Genomic DNA, 25,945 nt, shown 5'->3' with positions numbered 1-25,945 from the left:
GTCGGCACATTCCTTTTTTCACCTCGCAATAGATCCTGGAGATCATTCCAAATGAGTATCTGTAGATCTGCCTCACTCTACTCCATCATATGGCTATCACAAAGTTAATCAACTGGTACTCTCTTAATGGACATTTAAGTTATATGAATCCTTTGTTATCACTGTTGATGGTAAAAAAAAAAAAAAAAGAAAAAGATTCTGGATAACTTACAATACATACCCTTGTGTTTGTAGGAGAAATTCCTAGGAATAGAGATGATATATAAAAGGAAATATGCACTCTTAAATTGTGACAGATATTTAGCCCAAAACCCCTAAAGACAATGTATATGAATGGCTTTCTCTATACTCTCAGGAAAAGTATATCACTAAACTCTTATTTTGCTAGTCTGATAGGTGTTTTGTAATTTTAATATGTATTTCTCTTATTATGAGTATTACTCACATGTGTTACAAATGAGATAGAGACCTTTGTATTTCCTTTCTTAAGAAAGGTCTGTTTACTGCAGAATGCTTTTAAGAACAAAACACTTCTGGGGGAGGGGGAAAGATAGCGGCACAGTAGGGGACCTCATTTCATCTGCTCCCTCAAATTTAGCTGGATATCTATAAAATGATTCTGAACACACATGAATTCAACCTGAGATGTAAGATTTATCTGGACCTCCACAAGCAGAAAAACAACTACTTTTTGCAAGGTAGGAGGTGTGGAACCTTGAATCTTTGGGGGAAATATCTGAAGATAAGTGGAGGGGGGTGGGAGCCTCCATAAGCCGGCTGCCAGAAAGTGATATGACACCAGAGAAAAAAATCAGGACCCTTAGAAATCTACTCTAGTGAGAGGTACCCCCTTCTGAAGAGGGCACAGGGGGCAAATAAGGGCAGAATTTTAAGTGGATCATTGTGGACTCAGGATTCCAGGAGACTCAAAAAGAAGAGGGGAGCCTGAACTGATAGAGTGCCAAGCAGTGGAGCAGAGACACTGGTTATGGTCAGTGAGCCTAGAGGGGACTTTCAGCTCTGGGCGCCACAAACCGAGAGCTGAGGGGCTAGGGAGACTGACCTCTGCCTGACCAGCCCGAAAAGGACTAGAAAATGCGGGCTAACATCCTAGGGGACATACAGAACAGCTTGCACCAGCCATTCTGGAAAACAGAATGGAGGTTCCTCAAAAAGTTGAAAAGAGAGCTACCATATGACCCAGCAAATGCGCTACTGGGTATTTAACCCAAAGATACAAATGTAGGGATCCGAAGGGGTAGGTGCACCCCAATGTTTATAGCAGCAATGTCCACAATAGCCAAACTGTGGAAAGAGCCAAGTTGTCCATCAACAGATGAATGGATAAAGAAGATATGGTGTATGTATACAATGGAATATTATGCAGCCATCAAAAAAAAAAAAAACAACGAAATCTTGCCATTTGCAACTACATGGATAGAACTAGAGGGTATTAGGCTAAGTGAAATAAGTCAATCAGAGAAAGACATTATGATATGATCTCACTGATATGAGGAATTCTTTTTTTTTTTTTAAAGATTTTATTTATTTATTTGAGACAGAGAGAATGAGAGACAGAGAGCATGAGAGGGAGGAGGGTCAGAGGGAGAAGCAGACTCCCTGCCGAGCAGGGAGCCTGATGCGGGACTCGATCCAGGGACTCCAGGATCATGACCTGAGCCGGAGGCAGTCGCTTAACCAACTGAGCCACCCAGGCGCCCGATATGAGGAATTCTTAATCTCAGGAAACAAACTGAGGGTTGCTGGAATGGTGGGGGGTGGGAGGGATGGGGGGGCTGGGTGACAGACATTGGGGAGGGTACGTGCTATGGTGAGCGCTGTGAATTGTGTAAGATTGATGAATCACAGACCTGTACCTCTGAAACAAATAATTCATTATATGTTAAAAAAAAAAAAAAGATAGTAGGAAGAGATAAATGAAGGGGGGGATCAGAGGGGGAGACAAACCATGAGAGACTGTGGACTCTGAGAAACAAACTGAGGGTTCTAGAGGGGTGGGGGGTGGGAGGATGGGTTGGCCTGGTGATGGGTATTAAAGAGGGCACATATTGCAAGGAGCACTGGGTGTTATACACAAACAATAAATCATGGAGCACTACATCAAAAACTAATGATGTACGGGGGAGGAGCAAGATGGCAGAGGAGTAGGAGACCTAAATTTCGTCTGGTCCCAGGAATTCAGCTGGATAGGAATCAAACCATTCTGAACACCTATGAACTCAACAGGAGATCGAAGAAAAGAATAGCAACAGCTCTCTGAACAGAAAAGTGACCACTTTCTGGAAGGTAGGACGTGTGGAGAAGTGAATCCAAGGTGATATTCGGGAAGATAGATGGCAGGGGAGGGGGCCTCCGTTGGCCGCTACTGGCAAGTGATACAGCAGCAGAGCACAAAATCGGAAATTTTAGAAGTCTGCTCTGCTGAGGGACGTCGCTCCAGTGGCTAAGCGGGGGGTGGAACCCTCGCTAGGACAGTGTGGTCTCAGGACCCTTGGGGTCACAGAAAGACCGGGGGTGCCTGAGTGCGGCAGAGCTCCCAGGTATCACAGCAGGGAAGCCAGCTGCAGAGATGGAGCCGAGGAGTGGGCTCTCAGCTCGGGGTTGCCATAAACCGTGATCCGCGGGCACAGTTGGGCCACTACACTTTGAGCAGGGACCCAACAAGCGGCAAATCAGGAAGACTCCCCTTCCTCCCCCTGGAGGAGCGGCAGGGGAGCGCACCCCAGGAACCTGCTGTGCTTGGAGACTCCACATGAGGTCGTTTGCCAGAGATAGAAAAGTTCGGTCACAGGCCGGGTGAGCACAGAGTGCAGCCGGAGACCAGGGAGACGGGAGTGATTGACTGCTTTTCTCTAGGGGCTCACTGAGGAGTGGGGCCCCGAGTTCTCGGCTACTCAGGGGCAAAGATTGGGAGGCTGCCATTTTCACTCTCATCCTCCAAAGCTGTAGGGAAATCTTTCAGGGAAAAAAAGCTACCAGAGCAAACCTGAGCAGATTACTTAGTCCGACCCTGGGCAAGGGCAGGCAGTTCCGGCAAGGGCAGGCAGTTCCGCCAACAGCAAAGACATTTGAGAACCATGGCAACAGGCCCCTCCCCCAGAAGATCAGCAAGAACAGCCAGCCAAGACCAAGTTTACTGATCAATGAGAACAGCAGAACTCCAGCACTAGGGGAATACTGCACATAGAATTCATGGCTTTTTCCCCATGATTCTTTAGTCTTTAAACTTATTTTTTTTAATTATATATATTTTTTTCAATTTTTCTTTTTCCCTTTTTCAACCAACATCTTATCAATCCCTTTTTATAAAAAATCTTTTTGATTTTTCATTTTTAGAGTCATATTCTATTCTTTCATAGTAGTTAACCTTATTTTTGGTATATATATAAGTTGTTCTCTCTTTAAAATTTTGGGATACAGTTTCTTCTATCAGACCAAAATATACCCTAAATCTCTAGTGTATGGCTTTGTTCTAGTCTCATGCCTGATTACATTCTCTCCCCTTTTTTTTTAAATCCTCTTCTTTTCTCAACCAATTTCTTATTAATTCCTTTTATAAAATGTTTTATAATTTTCATCTTTTTTAAAAAAATTTTATTATGTTATGTTAGTCACCATACATTACATCATTAGTTTTTGATGTAGTGATCCACGATCCATTGTTTTTGTATAACACCCAGTGCTCCATGCAGTACGTGCCCTCCTTAATACCCATCACCCATACCCTAACCAATCCCCCCTCCCCCCTCCCCTCTAAAACCCTGTTTGTTTCTCAGGTCCATAGTCTCTCATGGTTCATCTCTCCCTCCAATTCCCCCCGCCCATTTTTCCCTTCCTTCTCCTAATGTCCTCCATGTTATTCCTTATGTTCCACAAATAAGTGAAACTGTATGATAATTGACTTTCTCTGCTTGACTTATTTCACTTAGCATAATCTCCTCCAGTCCCATCCATTTGATGTAAAAGTTGGGTATTCATCTTTTCTGATGGCTGAGTAATATTCCATTGTATATATGGACCACATCTTCTTTATCCATTCATCTGTTGAAGGGCATCTCAGCTCTTTCCACAGTTTGGCTATTGCGGACATTGTTGCTATGAACATTGGGGAGCATATGGCCATTCTTTTCACTACATCTGTGTCTTTGGGGTAAATACCCAGTAGTGCAATTGCTGGGTCATAAGGTAGCTCTATTTTTAATTTTTTGAGGCACCTCCACACTGTTTTCCAAAGTGGCTGTACCAACTTGCATTCCCACCAACAGTGTAAGAGGGTTCCCCTTTCTCCACAACCTCTCCAACATTTGTTGTTTCTTTCCCTGTCCATTTTGGCCATTCTAACTGGTGTAAGGTGGTATCTCAGTGTGGTTTTGATTTGGATTTCCCTGATGGCTAATGATGATGAACATTTTTTCATGTGTCTGTTAGCCATTTGTATGTCTTCTTCAGAGAAGTGTCTGTTCATCTCTTCTGCCCACTTCTTGACTTGATTATTTGTTTTTTGGGTGTTGAGTTTGAGAAGTTCTTTATAGATCTTGGATACCAGCCCTTTATCTGTAGTGTCATTTGCAAATATCTTCTCCCATTCTGTGGGCTGCCTCTTTGTTTTGTTGACTGTTTCCTTTGCTGTGCAGAAGCTTTTTATCTTGATGAAGTCCCAAAAGTTCATTTTTGCTTTTGTTTCACTAGCTTTTGGAGATGTATCTTAAAAGAAGTTGCTGTGGCCGATGTCAAAGAGGTTACTGCCTATGTTCTCCTCTAGGATTTGGATGGATTCCTGTCTCACATTGAGGTCTTTCATCCACTTTGAGTTTATCTTTGTGAGTGGTGTTAGAGAATGGTTGAGTTTCATCCTTCTGCATGTGGCTGTCCAATTTGCCCAGCACCATTTATTGAAGAGACTGTCTTTTTTCCATTGCATGTTTCTTCCTGCTTTGTCAAAGATTATTTTGCCATAGAGTTGAGCCATATCTGGGTTCTCTATTCTGTTCCATTGGTCTGTATGTCTGTTTTTGTGCCAGTACCATGCTGTCTTGGTGATCACAGCTTTGTAATATAGCTTGAAATCAGGCAACGTGATGCCCCCAGCTTTGTTTTTCTTTTTCAACATCTCCTTGGTGATTCGGGGTCTTTTCTGATTCCATACAAATTTTAGGACTGTTTGTTCCAGCACTTTGAAAAATGTCATTGGAATTTTGATTGGGATGGCATTGAAGGTATAGATTGCTCTGGGTAGCATAGACATTTTCATAATGTTTATTCTTCCGATCCATGAGCATGGAATATTTTTCCATCTTTTTGTGTCTTCTTCAATTTCTTTCATGAGTGTTTTGTAGTTCCGAGAGTATAGATCCTTTACCTCTTTGGTTAGGTTTATTCTGAGGTATCTTATGGTTTTTGGTGCTATTGTAAATGGAATCGTTTCTTTAATTTCTCTTTCTACAGTTGTGTTGTTAGTGTATAAGAAAGCAACTGATTTCTGTGCATTGATTTTGGATCCTGCCACATTACTGAGTGGCTGGATGAGTTCTAGTAATTTGGGGGTGGAGTCTTTTGGGTTTTCCACATAAAGTATCGTGTTGTCTGCGAAAAGAGAGAGTTTGACTTCTTCTTTGCCAATTTGAGTACCTTTTATTTCTTTTTGTTGTCTGATTGCTGTTGCTAGGACTTCTAGTACTATGTTGAACAACAGTGGTGAGAGTGGGCACCCTTGACGTGTTCCTGATCTTAAGGGAAAGGCTCTCAGCTTTTCCCTGTTGAGGATGATATTTGCTGTGGGTTTTTCATAGAAGGATTTTATGAGCTTGAGGAATGTTCCCTCTATCCCTATACTCTGGAGAGTTTTAATCAGGAAAGGATGCTGTATTTTATCAAATGCTTTTTCTGCATCAATTGAGAGGACCATATGGTTCTTCTCTCTCCTCTTATTAATGTGTTCTATCACATTGATTGATTTGTGAATGTTGAACCACCCTTGCATCCCGGGGATAAATCCCACTTGGTCGTGGTGGATGATCCGTTTAATGTACTGTTGGATCCTATTACCTAGGATTTTGTTGAGGATTTTGGGATCCATATTCATCAGGGATATCGGTCTGAAATTCTCCTTTTTGATGGGGTCTTTCCCTGGTTTGGGGATTAAGGTAATGCTAGCCTCATAGAATGAGTTTGGAAGTTTTCCTTCTGTTTCTATTTTTTGAAACAGCTTCAGTAGAATAGGTATTATTTCTTCTTTGAATGTTTGGTAGAATTCCCCAGGGAATCCATCAGGCCCTGGACTCTTGTTTTTTGGGAGGTTTTGGATCACTGCTTCAATCTCGTTACTGGTTATTGGCCTAGTCAGGTTGTCAATTTCTTCCTGTTTCAGTCTTGGCAGCTTATAGGTTTCCAGGAAGGCCTCCATTTCATCCAGATTGCTCAGTTTATTGGCATATAGTTGTTGACAATAATTTCTAATAATTGTTTCTATTTCCTTGGTGTTAGTCGTGATCTCTCCCCTTTTATTCATAATTTTATTAATTTGGGTCCTTTCTCTCTTCTTTTGGATAAGTCTGGCCAGTGGTTTATCAATCTTATTAATTCTTTCAAAGAACCAACTTCTAGTTTCGTTGATCTGATCTACTGTGTTTCTGGTTTCTAATTCATTGATTTCTGCTCTAATTTTAATTATTTCTCTTCTAATGCGTGGCTTAGGTGTTGTTTGTTGCTTTTTCTCTAGTTCTTTAAGGTGTAGAGTTAGTTGGTGAATTCGGGATTTTTCTATTTTTTTGAGTGAGCCTTGGATGGCTATGTATTTCCCCCTTAGGACCACCTATGCAGTATCCCATAGGTTTTGGACTGATGTGTTTTTGTTCTCATTGATTTCCATGAATTGTTTAAGTTCTTCTTGATTTCTTGGTTGACCCAAACATTCTTGAGCAGAGTGGTCTTTAGCTTCCAAGTGTTTGAATTTCTGCCAAATTTTTTCTTGTGATTGAGTTCCAGTTTTAGAGCATCGTGGTCTGAGAATATGCAGGGAATATTCTAAATCTTTTGGTATCAGTTGAGACCTGATTTGTGACCCAGTATATGGTCAATTCTGGAGAAAGCCCCCAGTCCTGCCTCCAGGTCGGGGCTCGTCTCTGCCCTTTGTGCTTCTAAAACCGCCAGCTGCTCCCAGTTTGCGCACGCGCGACTCCGCCGCTCGGGGTTCCCACCCCGGGGGTTGCAGTTCACCGGTGGGACACGGTGCACCGGGTTTCCGACTCGGAGGCTACAGTCCGCGTGTGTGCGACCCTCGCTCCAGGTTTCTGTCCGGGGGCTTGCGGTTCATGCGCGCGCGACCCCGCCGGTCTGGTTTTCCACCCTGGGGGCTGCCCTAAAGTTCTTTCCCGACGCTACCAGTCTGTGAGTCTGTGCCCCGTCCACAGCATGCGAGGCTGTCACTCACCGGCGGTGCAGGATCCCCAGGCCAGGCACACTCCCGCTGCCGTTTATCCTCCGATATCTGCCCGCAGAATCACGGCTCTCCGCTTCGTACCTCAAAACCAACTGCCTGCAATATTCTGTTTGTAGAGATCCAGATCTTCTTACATCTCAGGCTGGTTTCGTGTGTGCTCAGAGTGGTCTGGTAGAGATGCAGCTCAATTCCGGGGACCAGTTGAAATAGGGTCCCCTACTCCTCCGCCATCTTTCCCCCCTCTATAATTTTCATCTTTACAATAATGTTCCATCCCTTCATCGTATTTACTCCTATTTTTGCAGATACGTAAGTTTTTTCTTCTTTAAAATTTTGGGAGGCACTTTCTTCTAACAGACCAAAATATGCCCCAAATCTAGTGTGTGGCACTGATCTATGCACCAGCCTGATCATATTTGATCATATTCTGTTTTTGGTTTGTTTTTATCTTTTTCTTTTTCCTTTTTTTTCTTTTTTCTTTCTTTCCCTTTGTCTTCCCCCGGTTTTAGGTCTCTTCTGACTTTGTTTAGTGTATATTTTTCTAGGGTCATTGTTACCCTGTTAGCATTTTGTTCTCTCATTCATCTCTTGTCCTCTGGACAAAATGACAAGATGGAAAAAATCACCTCAAAAAAAAGAACAAGAGGTAGTACCAACTGCCAGGGACCTAATCAATACGGACATTACTAAGATGTCAGAACTAGAGTTCAGAATGACGATATTAAAGATACTAGCTGGGCTTGAAAAAAGCATGGGAGATATTAGAGAAACCCTTTCTGGACAAATAAAGGAACTAAAATCTAACCAAGTCGAAATCAAAAAGGCTATTAATGAGGTGGAATCAAAAATGGAGGCACTAACTGCTAGGAAAAATGAGGCAGAAGAGAGAATTAGTGATATAGAAGACCAAATAATGGACAATAAAGAAGCTGAGAAAAAGAGAGATAAACAACTACTGGATCACAAGGGCAGATTTGAGAGATAAGTGATACCACAGACGAAACAATATTAGAATAATTGGGATCCCAGAAGAAGAAGAAAGAGAGAGAGAGAGGGGCAGAAGGTATATTGGAGCAAATTATAGCAGAGAACTTCCCTAATTTGGGGAAGGAAACAGGCACCAAAATCCAGGAGGCACAGAGAACCCCTCTCAAAATCAATAAAAATAGGGCAACACCCCAACATCTAATAGTAAAACTTACAAGTCTCAGAAACAAAGAGAAAATCCTGAAAGCAGCTCGGGAGAAGAGATCTGAACCTACAGTGGTAGAAACATTAGATTGGCAACAGACCCATCCACAGAGACCTGGCAGGCCAGAAAGAACTGGCAGGATATATTCAGAGCACTAAATGAGAAAAATATGCAGCCAAGAATACTATATCCAGCTAGGCTGTCATTGAAAATAGAAGGAGAGATAAAAAGCATCCAGGACAAACAAAAACTAAAGGAATTTGCAAACACAAAACCAGTCCTACAAGAAACATTGAAAGGGGTCCTCTAAGCAAAGAGAGAGCCTAAAAGTAACACAGACAAGGAAAGAACACAGACAATACACAGTAACAGTAACCTTACGGGCAATACAATGGCACTAAATTCCTATCTTTCAATAGTTACCCTGAATGTAAATGGGCTAAATGCCCCAAATCAAAAGACACAGGGTATCTGATTGGATAAAAAAATAAGACCCATCAATATGCTATCTGCAAGAGACTCATTTTAGATCCAAAGACACCCCCAGATTGAAAGTGAGGTGGTGGAAAACCACAAGCCAATTAATAACAAAAGCAAAGAAACACACTGACAACAATACAATAATAGTAGGGGACTCTAACAACCCCCTCACTGAAATGGACAGATCATCTAAGCAAAAGATCCACAAGGAAATAAAGACTTTAAATGACACACTGGACCAAATGGACTTCACAGACATATTCAGACATTCCATTCCCAAGCAACAGAATACACATTCTTCTCTAGTGCCCATGGAACATTCTCCAGAATAGATCACATCCTAAGTCACAAATCAGGTCTCAACTGGTATCAAAAGACTGGGATCATTCCCTGCCTATTTTCAGACCACAGTGCTTTGAAACTAGAATGCAATCACAAGAGGAGTCAGAAAGAACTCAAATACAGGGAGGCTAAAGAGCATCCTACTAAAGAATGAATGGGTCAACCAGGAAATTAAAGAAGAATTAAAAAAAACTCATGGAAACCAATGAAAATGAAAACACAACTGTTCAAAATCTTTGGGATACAGCAAAGGCAGTCCTGAGAGGAAAGTATATAGCAATACAAGCCTTTCTCAAGAAACAAGAAGGTCTCAAATACACAACCTAACCCTCCACCTAAAGGAGCTGGAGAAAGAACAGCAAATAAAGCCTAAACCCAGCAGGAGCAGAGAAATAATAAAGATCAGAGCAGAAATCAATGAAATAGAAACCAAAAGAACAGTAGAACAGATCAATGAAACTAGGAGCTGATTCTTTGAAAGAATTACAAGATTGATAAACCCCTGGCCAAACTCATCAAAAAGAAAGAGAAATGACCCAAATAAGTAAAATCATGAATGAAAGAGGAGAGATCACAACCAACACCAAAGAAATACAAACAAATATAAGAACATATTATGAGCAAGTATATGCCAGCAAATTCGATAATCTGGAAGAAATGGATGCATTCCTAGAGATGTATCAACTACCAAAACTGAACCAGGAAGAAATAGAAAACCTGAACAGACCTATAACCACTAAGGAAACTGAAGCAGTCATCAAAAATCTCCCAACAAAGGCCCAGGGCCAGATGGCTTCCCAGGGGAATTCTACCAAACATTTCAAGAAGAATTAATACCTATTCTTCTGAAACTGTTCCAAAAAATAGAAATGGAAGGACAACTTCCAAACTCGTTTTATGAGGCCACCATTACCTTGATCCCCAAGCCAAAGACCCCATCGAAAAGGAGAATTACAGACCAATATCCTTGATGAACATGGATGCAAAAATTCTCACCAAAATGCTAGCCAATAGGATCCAACAGTACATTAAAAGGATTATTCACCACGACCAAGTGGGATTTATCCCTGGGCTGCAAGTTTGGTTCAACATCTGCAAATCAATCAATGCGATACAATACATTAATAAAAGAAAGAACAAGAACCATATGATCCTCTCAATAGATGCAGAAAAAGCATTTGACAAAGTACAGCATCCTTTCTTGTTCAAAACTCTTCAGAGTATAGGAATATAGGATACATACCTCAATATCATAAAAGCCATCTATGAAAAATGCACAGCAAATATTATTCTCAATGGGGAAAAACTGAGTGCTTTCTCCCTAAGGTCAGGAACACAGCAGGGATGTCCATTATCACCACTGCTATTCAACATAGTATTAGAAGTCCTAGCCACAGCAATCAGACAACAAAAAGAAAGAAAAGGCATCTGAATTGGCAAAGAAGAAGTCAAACTCTCACTCTTTGCAGATGATATGACACTTTAGGTGGAAAACCCCAAGGACTCCACCCCAAAACTGCTAGAACTCGTACAGGATTTCAGTAAAGTGGCAGGATATAAAATCAATGCACAGAAATCAGTGGCATTCCTATACACCAACAACAAGACAGAAGAAAGAGAAATTAAGGAGTCGATCCCATTTACAATTGCACCCAAAACCATAAGATACCTAGGAATAAAGCTAACCAAAGAGGCAAAGACCCTGTACTCAGAAAACTATAAAATACTCATGAAAGAAATTGAGGAAGACACAAAGAAATGGAAAAACGGTCCATGCTCATGAATTGGAAGAACAAATATTGTGAAGATGTCAATGCTACCTAGAGCAATCTACACATTTAATGCAATCCCTATCAAAATACCATCAACTTTTTTCAAAGAAATGGAACAAATAATCCTAAGATTTGTATGGAACCAGAAAAGACCCTAAATAGCCAGAGGAATGTGGAAAAAGAAAAGCAGAGCTGGTGGCATCACAATTCCGGACTTCCAGCTCTATTACAAAGCTGTAATCATGAAGACAATATGGTACTGGCACAAAAACAGACACATAGATCAATGGAACAGAATAGAGAGCCCAGAAATGGACCCTCAACTCTATGGTCATTTATCTTCGACAAAGCAGGGAAGAATGTCCAATGGAAAAAAGACAGTCTCTTCAATAAATGGTGTTGGGAAAATTGGACAGCCACATGCAGAAAAATGAATCTGGACCATTTCCTTACACCACACACAAAAATAGACTCCAAATGGTTGAAAGACCTCAATGTGAGACAGGAGTCCATCAAAATCCTAAAGGAGAACACAGGCAGCAACCTCTTTGACCTCAGCCGCAGCAACTTCTTCCTAGTAACATCACCAAAGGCAAGGGAAGAAAAGGCAAAAATGAACTATTGGGACTTCATCAAGATAAAAAGCTTTTGCACAACAAAATAAACAGTCAACAAAACCAAAAGACAGCCAAGAGAATGGGAGAAGATATTTGCAAATGACATATCAGATAAAGGGCTAGTATCCAAAATCTATAAAGAACTTATCAGACTCAACACCCAAAGAACAAATGATCCAATCAAGAAAAGGGCAGAAGACATGGACATTTTTCCAAAGAAGACATCCAAATGGCCAACAGACACATGAAAAAGTGCTCAACATCGCTTGACGTCAGGGAAATCCAAATCAAAACCTCAATGAGATACCACCTCACACCAGTCAGAATGGCTAAAATCAAGAAGTCAGGAAATGACAGATGTTGGTGGGGATGCAGAGAAAGGGGAACCCTCCTACACTGTTGGTGGGAATGCAAGCTGGTGCAGCCACCCTGGAAAACAGTATTGAGGTTCCTCAAAAAGTTGAAAAGAGAGCTACCCTATGACCCAGCAATTGTACTACTGGTATCTACCGCAAAGATACAAATATAGTGATCTGAAGCAGTACGTGCACCCCAATAGCAGCAATGTCCACAACAGCCAAACTATGGAAAGAGCCAAGATGTCCATCGACAGATGAGTGGATAAAGAAGATCTGGTGTATATATATACAATGGAATATTATGCAGCCATCAAAAAAAATGAAATCTTGCCATTTGCAACAGGTTGGATGGAAATGGAGGGTATTATGCTGAGTGAAGTAAGTCAATCAGAGAAAGACATGTATCATAGGATCTCACTGATAGGAGGAATTCTTAATCTCAGGAAACAAACTGAGGGTTGCTGGAGTGGTGGGGGGTGGGAGGGATGGGGTGGCTGGGTGATAGACATTGGGGAGCATATGTGCTATGGTGAGCGCTCTGAATTGTGTAAGACTGTTGAATCACAGACCTGTACCTCTGAAAGAAATAATACATTATATGTAAAAAAAAAAAAAAGATAGCAGGAAGGGATAAATGAAAGGGGGTAATTGGAGGGGAAGATGAACCATGAGAGACTATGGACTCTGAGAAACAAACAGGGTTCTAGAGGGGAGGGGGTGGGGGGATGGGTTAGCCTGCTGATGGATATTTAAGAGGGCACGTATTGCATGGAGCACTTTGTGTTATACGCAAACAATGAATCATGGAACACTAAAAAAAAAAAAAAAAACTAATGATATAATGTATGGTGATTAACATAAGAAAATAAATTTAAAAAAGAAATAAAACATCTATAAAAGAAAAAAAAAAAAAAGAACAGCTTGCACCCACAACAGGGACAGCTCTCAGGGCTGTGTGGCCCATGAGATGCTGGGGTGGCACCCAGCATGACCCTAGGAGCTTTGAAACATGGTGCACACACATGAGCCCAAGGTCGTGGGCAGTTGCGGAGGCACAAGGCACAGAGATGCTCGCGGGTCCCTGTGACTGCCCCCGGAGAGGTGGAGAGGTGTCAGGGGCACAAACTGCGCGAGTCTGTGGAGCAGTGGAGAAAGACTGACCTGGAGGATCTTTTTAGCTTGGGGCGGGGGGGGAGGCACGATTTGGGGGCTATGGGCCTGAGAGTCCCACATGGCCATGTTTTCTCTGCCCCTCTGAAGAGAAATGGAAAGATGCCAGGGAACAAAAGCCCCGTAACCCACCAGCTCACATTAAGCCCAGTCCCCTGACAAGGGGTGGGGCAACCCCACCCAGGCAAAGACACCTGAGAAGCTGAGCAGCAGGCCCCTCCCCCAGAAGACAGACTGGAAGAACAGGTGAATGATAAGCTTATTTCCCACAGGACTGTAAAACTCCAGCACCAGGGGAAAATAATATAGGGAGCTCCAGTTGTTCCCTCACAACTCACTTATACTTCAGGCTAAAATTTACATTTCTTTTTTAGTTTCTTTTCTTCTTCTTTTTTTTAACCCTGCTCTTGTTTCAAATAGATTCTTACTTCACAACCTATGTTTTTAAGTCTCTTCTTAACTTTTTTTTTCACATATATGTTTTTACAGCTTTATGCCCCATACTAAACTGTTTTTCATTCTACTCAATTTTATCTTGATATATATTATAAGTTCTGATTTCTTTGCAATTTTGGGATATAGTGTCTTCTAACACACAGACTGAAAATCAAGCAGGAACGGGCAAATCACCCTGCTGTGTCCACCCTGAGAGATTATAATCATCCTCCTCACTCCACACCCACTCATTTTTTTTTCTCTTTTCTTTTTTCTTTCTTTCGTTTTTATTGTTTTGGATCATCTTGGCTTTGGTGGCGTCTCTGTGGTAGCTTTTGACCACTTCAGATTTCTTCTAAGGTGCATTTTGCTTACGTAGTGGTTGGTATTTTGGATTCTGTACATTCTCTCAACCATCCCACAACAGAATGACTAGAAGGAAGAACTCCAAACAAAGAAAAGAACCAGAGATAATGTCATCTGCCACAGATCTAATGGCTATGGATATAAGCAAGATGTCAGAGATTAACTTCAGGGTAGCAATCATGAAGTCAATAGTTAGGCTTGAGAAAAGGATTAATGACAATACAGACTTTCTAAGGGCAGAAATGAGATCTAATCAGGCCGAATTTAAAAATGCTATGAATGAGATACAGTCTAAACTGGATACTCTTAACAGCCAGGGTAAATGAGGCAGAAGAACGAATTAGTGATCTAGAAGATAAGCTGATATAAAGGAAGGAAGCTAAAGAATTCAAACACTTGGAGGTTAAAGAGCATCCTACTAAACAATGAATGGGTCAACCAGAAAATTAAAGAAGAATTTTAAAAATTCATGGAAACAAATGAAATGAAAACACAACTGTTCAAAACCTTTGGGATGCAGCAAAGCTGGTCCTAAGAGGAAACTATATAGCAATACAAGACTTTCTCAAAAAATTAGAAAAGTCTCAAATACACAAGCTAACCTTACACCTAAAGGACCTGGAGAAAGAACAGCAAATAAAGCCTAAACCAAGCAGGAGAAGAGAAATAATAAAGATTAGAGCAGAAATCAATGAAATAGAAACTAGAAGAAGAAAACAGATCAACGGAACTAGAAGCTGGTTCTTTGAAAGAATTAATAAGATCGATAAAGCTCTGGCCAGACTTATGCAAAAGAAAAAAGATAGGACCCAAATTAATAAAACCATGAATGAAAGGGGAGAAATTGCGACCAATACCAAAGAAATAAAGACAATTATTAGAACTTATTACCAGCAGCTATATGCCAACAAACTAGGCAATCTGGAAGAAATGGATGCATTCCTGGACATTTATAAACTACCAAGACTGAAACAGGAAGAAATAGACAATCTGAACATACCAATAACCAGCAAGGAAATTGAAGCATTAATTAAAAACCTCCCAGAAAACAAGAGTCCAGGGCCAGATGGCTTCCCAGGGGAATTCTACCAAACATTGAAAGAAGAAATCATATCTATTCTACTGAAGCTGTTCCAAAAAATAGAAATGGAAGGAAAACTTCCATCAGGCAAGTTGCCTGATGTCTGTGACATTTTTTATTTAAAAAAAGGGGGGGGGGGTTGTACTGATTTTAAACTCAGAGGGTTTCTATGAAGATGAACTGAGATAATCCAGGTAAAGCATTTTTGTATGGTCCCTAGGCCTAAGTAAGAACTAGCTTTTCAATAAAAGGTCATACAATTTTTTCTTTAAAGTTAGGTTAACTTTTGGGCACCTGGGTGGCTCAGTTGGTTAAGCGTCTGCCTTTGGCTCAGGTAGTGATCCCAAGGTCCTGGGATCAAGTCCTGCATCTGGTTCCCTGCTCTGTTTCTTCCTGTCCCCACTGCCCCTACCCCCAGCTCGTGCCTTCTCTCGCTCTCTCTCTCTTGAAGAAATAAATAAAATCTTAAAAAAAAATGAGGTTAACTTTCTCCTTCCATTTTACACAATAACCACCTACCTACCTACATGATCACTAAGGTTTACTAGGCCAAATTACCACCCACAATTCAACATCAATGTAAGGTAATTGCACACACAAGAATTTATAATAACAAATTATGTTATGCTTCCATATATCATAACTTACCCCTCAATACCCAAATGGCACCATCTAGGCTTCCACTTTTTAGAAAAATTTCTGCTGCAATATTCACAATTTGACATCTTGGTGCTAGCTTCTCGGGCCCTGTAAGTCCCTTTAAACTTGTAAAATGTATTTTTAATTCATATAGTTTATCTAAGACTTTCCTTCCCTAGAGTAAAAATAAAGAACACTAATTGAGTATCATTCATTTAGAGTATCACAGAGATATAAATAACATCAGTAATTATATAGAAGTCAATTACCCAATTTGAATCATCCTTCTAGACAGATGGTTCTCAAAAGACTCTTTCCTTAAGCTCCCTCCTGCTTAGCCACAGAGACAGACAGGGAAGGCGAGGAAGCAGGGCTTTGCCTCGTATTAATCCTCACCCTGCTGACCCACCTTTTCAAGTGTTTTTATACTTGTGCTTCCCCTAAAGATTTCATTTGAAAAATGCCCTAATGTGGAAAATTACTAACTATACATTTTGGTACTTCTGTTGATTACCCTAAGAGCCAAAGAGAGAGAGAGTGAAAATCAAGATCATGTTTTGTCAAATTTACATAATGATAGTGGGGAAAAGAAAAGAATAAAACTGCTGGCTGAAAATTGTTTTTTTGATTCAACAGATAATTATTTCACATAGTCTACATCTCCAGTTTGGACATCAGAAATTAGACATATACTATTATTTTATATAAGGGGTCAGCAAACCTTTTCTATAATTAGCCAGATAGTAAACACTTAGGCTCTGTAGGCCACATTTGGTCAGCTGCACATTCTTTCTGGTTGTTGCTGTTTTTATTTTCTAGCTCTTTAAAAATGTAAAAAACATTCTCAGCTCTTGAGATGTACAAAAATAGGCTGTGGGTCAGACTGGGCCCTTACTTTGTGGATCCTTGTTTTATATTATGTTCTATACTATTTGAGTCAGATGCATATTGTGATGTCAAGGTACTTTTAAGTTGATTATAGAAATGAATGCATTTTTAAGGAGATAGCTCTAGCTTATTTTCAGTGGTTTTACTTTGTGTTCAAAAGGAATATGTTTCACTAAAAAAATTCATACTAAGTAAAATAAAATATTCATTCCAAATAAGATAGTGAAAATTTTAAATTACAATACAGGCACAAACTCACCAGCCTCTTAAGAAATAATCACAACAAATAAAATTAAAATACAACCTAAAATTTCAGCAAAATCAATCTTTGTCAAAAATAGTTTATGTAGTCCTCAATTTCTCAAGCATTAAATATCCAAGAAATTAATGCTATGATGAACCTTAAGCTAGACTGTGAGACCAGGGACAAGGTATATTCTGCCCATCCCAGGCCTACTGCACAGTGAATGCTAACCTCTTGAAGACCTTGGAGACTGGAGACCTTATACACAAGGATTCTGTTGCTGTTGTTTTTTTTTAGTAAAAAAAAAAAATCCATGAATTTGTATATGTATGAGTGACCATGTACTTAAATGTTATTGAACATATTCAGTTATGAAATAACTTTTTATAAGAAGAAGGAAGGAACAAAAGATACATTATAATAGCTGATTCAGTACTGACCACACTCTCAACTGCTCCATTTATCCCTCAGCACTTCCTTCCTATTTTAGATTTTCCTGTCCTCTATTTTATTTCACTTTATTGAATCTGTAACCACCAGCCACCGCAGGGAAATCTAAAGAATGGTAGTTCAGTATGGTCCAGAAGAACTAGACCGCTTCTATGGTGAGCTAAACCTCAAAGGTAGATATCAAGATATATGGTATATAGTGTTCCAGAGCATTCTAGGAGGTGATTTGTAAGGAGTTCTGTTAATTGTGAGTTCCCTAGGTTCTTCTTAAAAAGGTGTCTGGAACTTTTGCAAAATTATAATGTTATCAATACTTAAGAGGTAGCAAAAGTCTGTATTGAAAGTTGCTCCAAATAAATATGATACTTAGCACACTTCTGATACTTCTTCAGGGTAGCCAGTCTCATGCTACTGCCTTTCCACATTTGCCTAATACACTACACCTTGCTAGTCTGGGACTCATTTTGCCACTTATAACAATTATTAGCAAATTTCTAATTTGCAGGGTTAACTATACTTTGTTAAAAAAATTTTTAAATTAACACCCTCTGTACCAAGCCCAAACAAAAATTTAATGACATACCTTGGACCACTGCAACAGCTTGTGATAGAAGTACATAGCACTGATTCCGATTCTTCCCAGCAAAGTTTTATCTACTTCACTATTTTGTGGATCTTTGCTAACTGAAACACAAAGTAGGCATATGGAAAAACGTGAAAAAGTCATTAAAAATGGCAGCAAAGGCAAATTAATATGAAATTATTGATACTAGAACACAGACCAGGTGTTGGCAAACAAACCACAGCCTATAGGACAACTCTGGCCTGTGGCCTGTTTTTGTATAGCTTGTGAGCTAAGAATGGTTCCCCTATTTTTAAAGGGTTCTTTGAAAGGAAAAGAAAACTATGTGATTGTGTGATCATATGTGATTGTGTGAAGCCTAAAATATATTTTTTTAAAGATTTTATTTATTTATTTGACAGGGAGAGACACAGCGAGAGAGGGAACATAAGCAGGGGGAGCGGGAGAGGGAGAAGCAGGCTTCCCGCAGAGCAGGGAGCCTGATGCGGGGCTTGATCCTGGGACCCTGGGATCATGACCTGAGCCGAAGGCAGACGCTTAACGACTGAGCCACCCAGGCGCCCCAAGCCTAAAATATTTACTCCTGGTCCTTTGCAGAAAAGGTCTGCTGACCTCTGATAAAAAATATAGCAGTGAAGAGCTCATGCCAAAAAAAAAAAAAAGTCTCAAAAACATGAATTTTGTTGACTTGTAGTAGTGAAGGTAGTAACAACTTTAATGATTCAATAATTCAAGTGCTCCAGTATAATTTGCTAGCAATAGTTTTACCAATTTGAATGAAAATACAAATAAGAACATGAAACATGAGGTATTAAAACAATTCTTGACCTTATATCATTATAATCTAACTTGATAACAAAAAGATGAAAGATTTATAAAGAGAAGGAGAAGTATCTGAAATCTGCAATATTAATTTATCCCCAACATGGGAAAATAGTAAGAGCTTTACATTCCAGGTAAAACACTGCACCACCCTAATACACACAATACGTATACCCAAACAGTGACATTTTACCTGTTTCAGCAAATTCACAAAATGGAACACCTGGTCTCTCTTCTTTACAGTCTTTTGTTAGTGTTTCAGCAATACAAGCACAAAATCTCTGGAAATCTGCAAAGTTTTCACAGCCCATTTTTATGTTAATGTATAAATTTCCCAGTTTGGTCCAGTCACCTTTTTCTTTACAATGCTATCGGAATTATTAGAGACAAAACAAGAAAAAAGAAAGAAAGATGTCATTTATAAAAACATTATGGAATAGGCACATGTAGGCATTAGATATATAGAAATTAATAACATAATCTCTGTAGATGTTATAAACTTACTGACAGTGTTACACCATCAATAACTTGCTATTGTACAATTTGTGTTTCTGACTATAGCATAGTCTCTATAATTTCTGGATGGCAATGTACATTTGTTTTAATAATCTTTTCCTAATGTACTTAATGATGTCACCCCCAAACCTGAACTAGACAGTGGAGAGAGATTTTATGGAAAACAGATGATTAGCTATATGATTTGAGCTGTCTCTACAGAAATACATTATTTTACTACTTTTAGAGATTGCGTTTTGCTATTATTTGGCCCCGTTTATAATATGGGGCCCAAATGTCATTTTGGGCATTACATTTCTTGTATGAAAAGGACTATAAAATAAATTTCACTAAACTTACCATCTTCTTATTATTTTCTATTGTAAACAAAGGAATAGTTTTCCACACCAACAAAAGATTATTTTAAGGATATAAATGCTAATTAAGACTAGACCAACAATTACTAGATGAGTACAAAAATGATCTTAAACTAAACAGTAAAATCATCCTGAAAGTTCTCTATTTTTAATACTCCAAATGCCTGGAGAGGGCACCCTGACCGTGGCTTTCTGCTATCATTTCACATACTGCAGCCATCCATGCATTATGACAAGAAAGCCAACTTTCTTGTACACTGAGTCTGTCCAGCGACAAGAATTAGAGGCTAATAAGCCTTAGATTATTATGCCTTAATATGTTAATTTTGAAACTGAACAATTATTTCTAGAATAGTCCATAACTCTAGAAATTGTTTGCATTTCAAAGTATTAAAAAAATACTAGACTTCTTTTCCTTGAGCATTTTCTCTGTATAACAACAGCATTTAAAAAACTTTTCCCACTATTCAAAGTTTGTTATTATTGGTTTTCAGAGATCCCAGCAATTCATTTAAAAAAATAAGTGTCATACCTCTATTTCATTCAAGGCTGAATCTAAATCATATTTCCATTTCTTTTTAAATTGCCTCATCCGTAACCTTTAACAATAGAAAAGGGTTAATTATGTTCACCCTCCAAATTACCCCTAATTCACTTGTTCTATAGTTTATACCTAAGAGACTATAAAAAAAAGGAATGTAGTAATATAAAAATTCCTAAGAGCTAAAGAAAATAGCAAATGCATAGATATCTACTTCATACTATCTCCTCCCCAAACCATAGGCAACAAGAAGGAAAAAGCAAATTCCACATGAAACCATACCTTAAGCCTTTAAGGTAATTCTAAGACAGAGAGTGCCAAAGCTTCAAAATGATTGTGAATAAAAAGAGAAAAAAATAGAAAAGCCAGCACTTGATCTTTCCTGCTCCCACTGTACCCTTGCTGATCCAACAAGTATTTGTGATAAGCAGAAACAGACCAGAACAAAAACAATGCAAACAAACAAACAAACAAACAAACAAAACAAACCCATGGAAAACTGAACAGGCATGACCTAACACTGATTAAAAATATACTACCACATGTTCCTGATCTTAAGGGAAAGGCTTTCAGATTTTCCCCACTGAGGATGAGATTCGCTGTGGGATTTTCCATAGATGGATTTTATGAACTTCAGGAATGTTCCCTCTATCCCTATACTCTGAAGAGTTTTAATCAGGAAAGGATGCTTTATTTTGTCAAATGCTTTATCTGCATCGATTGAGAGGACCATATGGTTCTTCTTTCTCCTCTTATTAATGTGTTCTATCACATTGATTGATTTGCAAATGTTGAAACACCCTTGCATCCCGGGGATAAATCCCACATGCTCATGGTGGGTGATCCTTTTAATGTATTGTTGGATCCTATTAGCTAGGATTTTGTTGAGAATTTTGGAATCCATACCCATCAGGGATGTCAGTCTGGATTCTCCTTTTTGATGGGGTCTTTGCCTGGTTTGGGGATTAAGGTAATGCTGGCCTCATAGAATGAGTCTGGAAGCTTTCCTTCTGTTTCTGTTTTTTGAAACAGCTTCAGGAGGATAGATACTATTTCTTCTTTGAATGTTTGGTAGAATTCCCCAGGGAATCCATCAGGCCCTGGACTCTTGATTTTTGGGAGGTTTTGGATCACTGCTTCAATCTTGTTGCTGGTTATTGGCCTATTCAGGTTGTCAATTTCTTCCTGTTTCAGTCTTGGGAGTTTATAGGTTTCCAGGAAGGCATCCATTTCTTCCAGGTTGCTCAGTTTATTGGCATATAGTTGTTGATAATAATTTCTAATAATTGTTTCCATTTCCTTGATGTTAGTTGTGATCTCTCCCCTTTCATTCATAATTTTATTAATTTGGGTCCTTTCTCTCTTCTTTTGGATAAGTCTGGCCAGTGATTTATTGACCTTATCAATTCTTTCAAAGAACCAGCTTCTAGTTTCATTGATCTGATCTCCTGTGTTTCTGGTTTCTAATTCATTGATCTCTGCCCTAGTCTTAATTATTTCTCTTCTAATGTGTGGCTTAGGCATCGTTTGTTGCTTTTTCTCTAAGGTGTAAAGTTAGTTGGTGAATTCGGGATTTTTCTATTTTTTTGAGTGAGGTTTGGATGGCTATGTATTTCCACCTCAGGACCGCCTTTAGAGTATCCCATAGGTTTTGGACTGATGTGTCTTTATTCTCATCAGGAACACATCAAGGACGCCCACTCTTGCCACTATTGTTCAACATAGTACTAGAGGTCCTAGCAACAGCAATCAGAAGACAAAAAGAAATAAGAGGTATTCAAACTGGCAAAGAAGAAGCCAACTCTCTCTCTTTGCAGATGACATGATTCTTTATGTGGAAAATCCAAAAGACTCCACCCCAAAATAACTAGACCCCATACAGCAATTTAGTAATGTGGCAGGATACAAAATCAATGCACAGAAATCAGTTGCTTTCTTATACACTAACAATGCAACTGTAGAAAGAGAAATTAGAGAAACGATTCCAATTACAACAGCACCAAAAAACCATAAGATACCTCGGAATAAACCTAACCAAAGAGGTTAAGGATCTACACTCTAGGAACTACAGAACACTCATGAAAGAAATTGAAGAAGACACAAAAAGATGGAAAAACATTCCATGCTCATGGATCGGAAGAATAAACATTGTTAAAATGGCTATGCTACCCAGAGCAATCTATACCTTCAATGCCATCCCGATCAAAATTCCAATGACATTTTTCAAAGTGCTGGAACAAACAATCCTAAAATTTGTATGGAATCAGAAAAGATCCCAAATCACCAAGGAAATGTTGAAAAAGAAAAACAAAGCTGGGGGCATCACATTGCCTGATTTCAAGCTATATTACAAAGCTGTGATCACCAAGACAGCATGGTCCTGGCACAAAAATAGACATACGGACCAATGGAACAGAATAGAGAGCCTAGATATGGACCCTCAACTCTATGGTCAAATAATCTTCAACAAAGCAGGAAAAAATATGCAATGGAAAAAAGACAGTCTCTTCAATAAATGGTGCTGGGAAAACAGGACAGTTATATACAGAAGAATAAAACTCAACCATTCTCTAACACCATACACAAAGATAAACTCAAAATGGATGAAAGACCTCAATGTGAGACAGGAATCCATCCAAATCCTAGAGGAGAACATAGGCAGTAACCTCTTTGACATCGGCCACAGCAACTTCTTTCAAGATACATTTCCAAAGGCTAGTGAAACAAAAGCAAAAATGAACTTTTGGGACTTCATCAAGATAAAAAGCTTCTGCACAGCAAAGGAAACAGTCAACAAAACAAAGAGGCAACTCACAGAATGCGAGAAGATATTTGCAAGTAACAGTACAGATAAAGAAAGGGCTGGTATCCAAGATCTATAATGAACTTCTCAAACTCAACACCCAAAAAACAAATAATCATGTCAAAAAATGGGCAGAAGACACGAACAGACACTTCTCCGAAGACGACATACAAATGGCTAACAGACACATGAAAAAATATTCAACATCATTAGTTGGGGAATGGGTTAGCCTGGTGATGGGTATTAAGGAGGGCATGTACTGCATGGAGCACTGGGTGTTATACAAAAACAGTGAATCGTGGATCACTACATCAAAAAGTAATGATGTACTATATGGTGACTAACATAACATAATAAAATTAAATTAAATTTAAAAAAGAATAAAAAAAATACTACCTAAAGACTAAGTTTGAAAATGCTTAAAAAAAATCTGAATAGATTAGAACACAAACCACACAAACCACACAGAAGGAACTTAAAAGTTTGTGTGATTTAAAGAACACAATCTATAAAATGCATAGCTTCTGGGAAAGAAAAAAAAAAGACAAAAATGAAAGAAGACGCACCCTTTGCCAATTGGAAAGAGAAAAAGAAGAAAAAGGAGAAAGAAGAGGGTGCCACTAAAGAGTACTGTATAGCAGCCAACTGTGGGGTCAATTTTGGTAATTAGTCCCAATGCTCTATAAATGATTCCAGAGCATTAAAAAGGAAGCACAACTTCCTAATTCCTTTCATGAATCAACTATAAATAACACTGATACTTGATAAAGGCAGAACAAAGAAAGTGTAAAACAATATTACTTATAATGGTGATGCAAAAAGCTAGATAAAATATTAACAAGCAAATCAGTTTTTCAAATTGAAGAGTTATGGGGATGATGGTTGTGATGGTTGCACAACAATGTGAATGTATTTAATACCACTGAACTGTACGCTTAAAAATGGTTAAGATGGTAAGTTTTATATTAAGTGTATTATACCACAAAATTGAAAAAATATTGACAAACAGAATCCAAGACCACCTTCAGAAATGACATACCATGACAAAGTGGTATTCACTTCACAAATATAAAGTAACTTCAATATTAAAAAATCCATCAGTATTATATACCATATTAATAAATCTAACAGAAAAAAATCATGATTATTTCCATAGATATTAAAAAGGATTTGATAAAATTCAACATCAATTCACTTACAAATATAGGAACTGAGAGATACTTCCTTAAAATGTTTAAATATATATACTGTAGTCCTAAAGCCATGACTGTATTTAATGAGAAAATTCTAGAGATATTTCCACTAAGATCAGGAACATGAAAGGATGTCCACTATGTCCATTATTATTCAATACTGTACTAGAGGTATGAGCCAAGGCAATTAGATAAGACAAATTACTTACAGGCATAACAATGGTAAAGAAGAAGTAAAACAATCTCTACTCACAAATGATATGATAGTATAACTGGAAATGCCCACAGATTCAAAGACGAAACTAAGTCAAACAATAAAGACTTTAGAGTAAATTAACAGAATATAAAATTTACAAACAAAAATGCCCTTTATATATACAAAAATAAAGAAATGCAGCACATAAAAAATTCATTTATAATAGCAACAAAGATTAAATACTTATAGGAGGAAAATCCTAAAACACTCTTGAAAGACACATAAATTTGAATAACAGAAAAACATTTCATATTCTTTAATAGAATTAAATATTATAAAGATGTTAGTTCTTACAAAGTTAATTCATAGATTTAATGTAATTCCAATAAAAATATCAATGTATTTAGTTCTGGGAAAGCTGGAAAACCACTGGGAAAAAATTACATCTCTATCTTACACCACACATGCGAATAAACTTCAAATAGATTATGAACCTAACTATAAAAATGAAACCGTACAAATAATAGAAGAAAACATGGTGAATTCCTCCAAAAATCTTGGTGCTGGGAAATTATGACTCAAAATTCAGATGTAATAAAAAATAACTATGACTCAAAACTAAGGCAATAAAAAAAGATTGATAATTTAGGTTGAATAAAAATAAAAGTTTTTGCCATGCAAAAACCACCATAAACAAATTCAAAAGACAACTGGCAAATTGGAAAAAAATATTTGTAATATATAGTACAGATAAAGGTCTAATACAATATATGAATAACTCTTGACATTTAAGGAACAAAGAACCAGAATCCAATAGAAAAATGGGAAAAGACAATTCACAATAAAAAGTATAAAAATGGCCCTCAAATATGTGAAAAGAAAATGTTCAAACTCATTTTTAAGAAAAGCAAATTAGAACAACAATGAAACACCATTTGTTACCTAACAGATTAGAGAAGATTAAAAAGTATGACAACACACTATATTAGCAAACCTGTGCTGAATAGTCTCTTATGTTTCTGGTTATATATATATATTCTTGTATATATATATATATACACATATATGTGTGTATTTATATATGCATATATACCACATAGATGTGCATATACATATGTGTATACCTACATATACATATACCAAAATGCATATACAAACACATACACATATACCATATATACAAACATAACATATATACATACCATATATACAAATTGGTACAGCCTTCTTGGAGGGAAATTTGACAGTATCTATGTACTTACCTTTAAAATTTTATTTTGAAATAAATTATAGACTCACAGGAATTTTCAAAATAGTACACAGTCCTGGTACCCTTCATCCAGCTTCTTCCAATGATGGTTTCTTATATAATTGTGGAACAACATAAAAACTAGGAAACTGACATTGTTACAATACTGTTAATTAGACTACAGATATTATT

General features: G+C 38.3%; 1 protein-coding gene across 1 annotated transcript in view; it reads right to left on the bottom strand.

Annotated features, from left to right (window-relative positions):
* TOPAZ1 (testis and ovary specific TOPAZ 1) overlaps nucleotides 1-25,945 on the bottom strand; it is a 111,019-nt gene that overhangs the window by 19,964 nt on the left and 65,110 nt on the right. Inside the window, 4 exon segments of the mRNA XM_064590656.1 lie at nucleotides 15,922-16,087; nucleotides 18,078-18,178; nucleotides 19,093-19,267; nucleotides 20,304-20,370. Of these exon segments, the coding sequence (XP_064446726.1) occupies nucleotides 15,922-16,087; nucleotides 18,078-18,178; nucleotides 19,093-19,267; nucleotides 20,304-20,370 (509 nt within the window).

This window comes from Mirounga angustirostris, unplaced genomic scaffold (assembly GCF_029215605.1).
Source record: "Mirounga angustirostris isolate CCGP_5_RB_7025 unplaced genomic scaffold, mMirAng1.0.hap1 SCAF_1, whole genome shotgun sequence".
Classification (NCBI taxonomy): Eukaryota; Metazoa; Chordata; class Mammalia; order Carnivora; family Phocidae; genus Mirounga; species Mirounga angustirostris.
The sequence above is the reverse complement of the archived record's forward strand: the minus strand, read 5'-3'. Positions and strand labels throughout refer to the sequence as shown.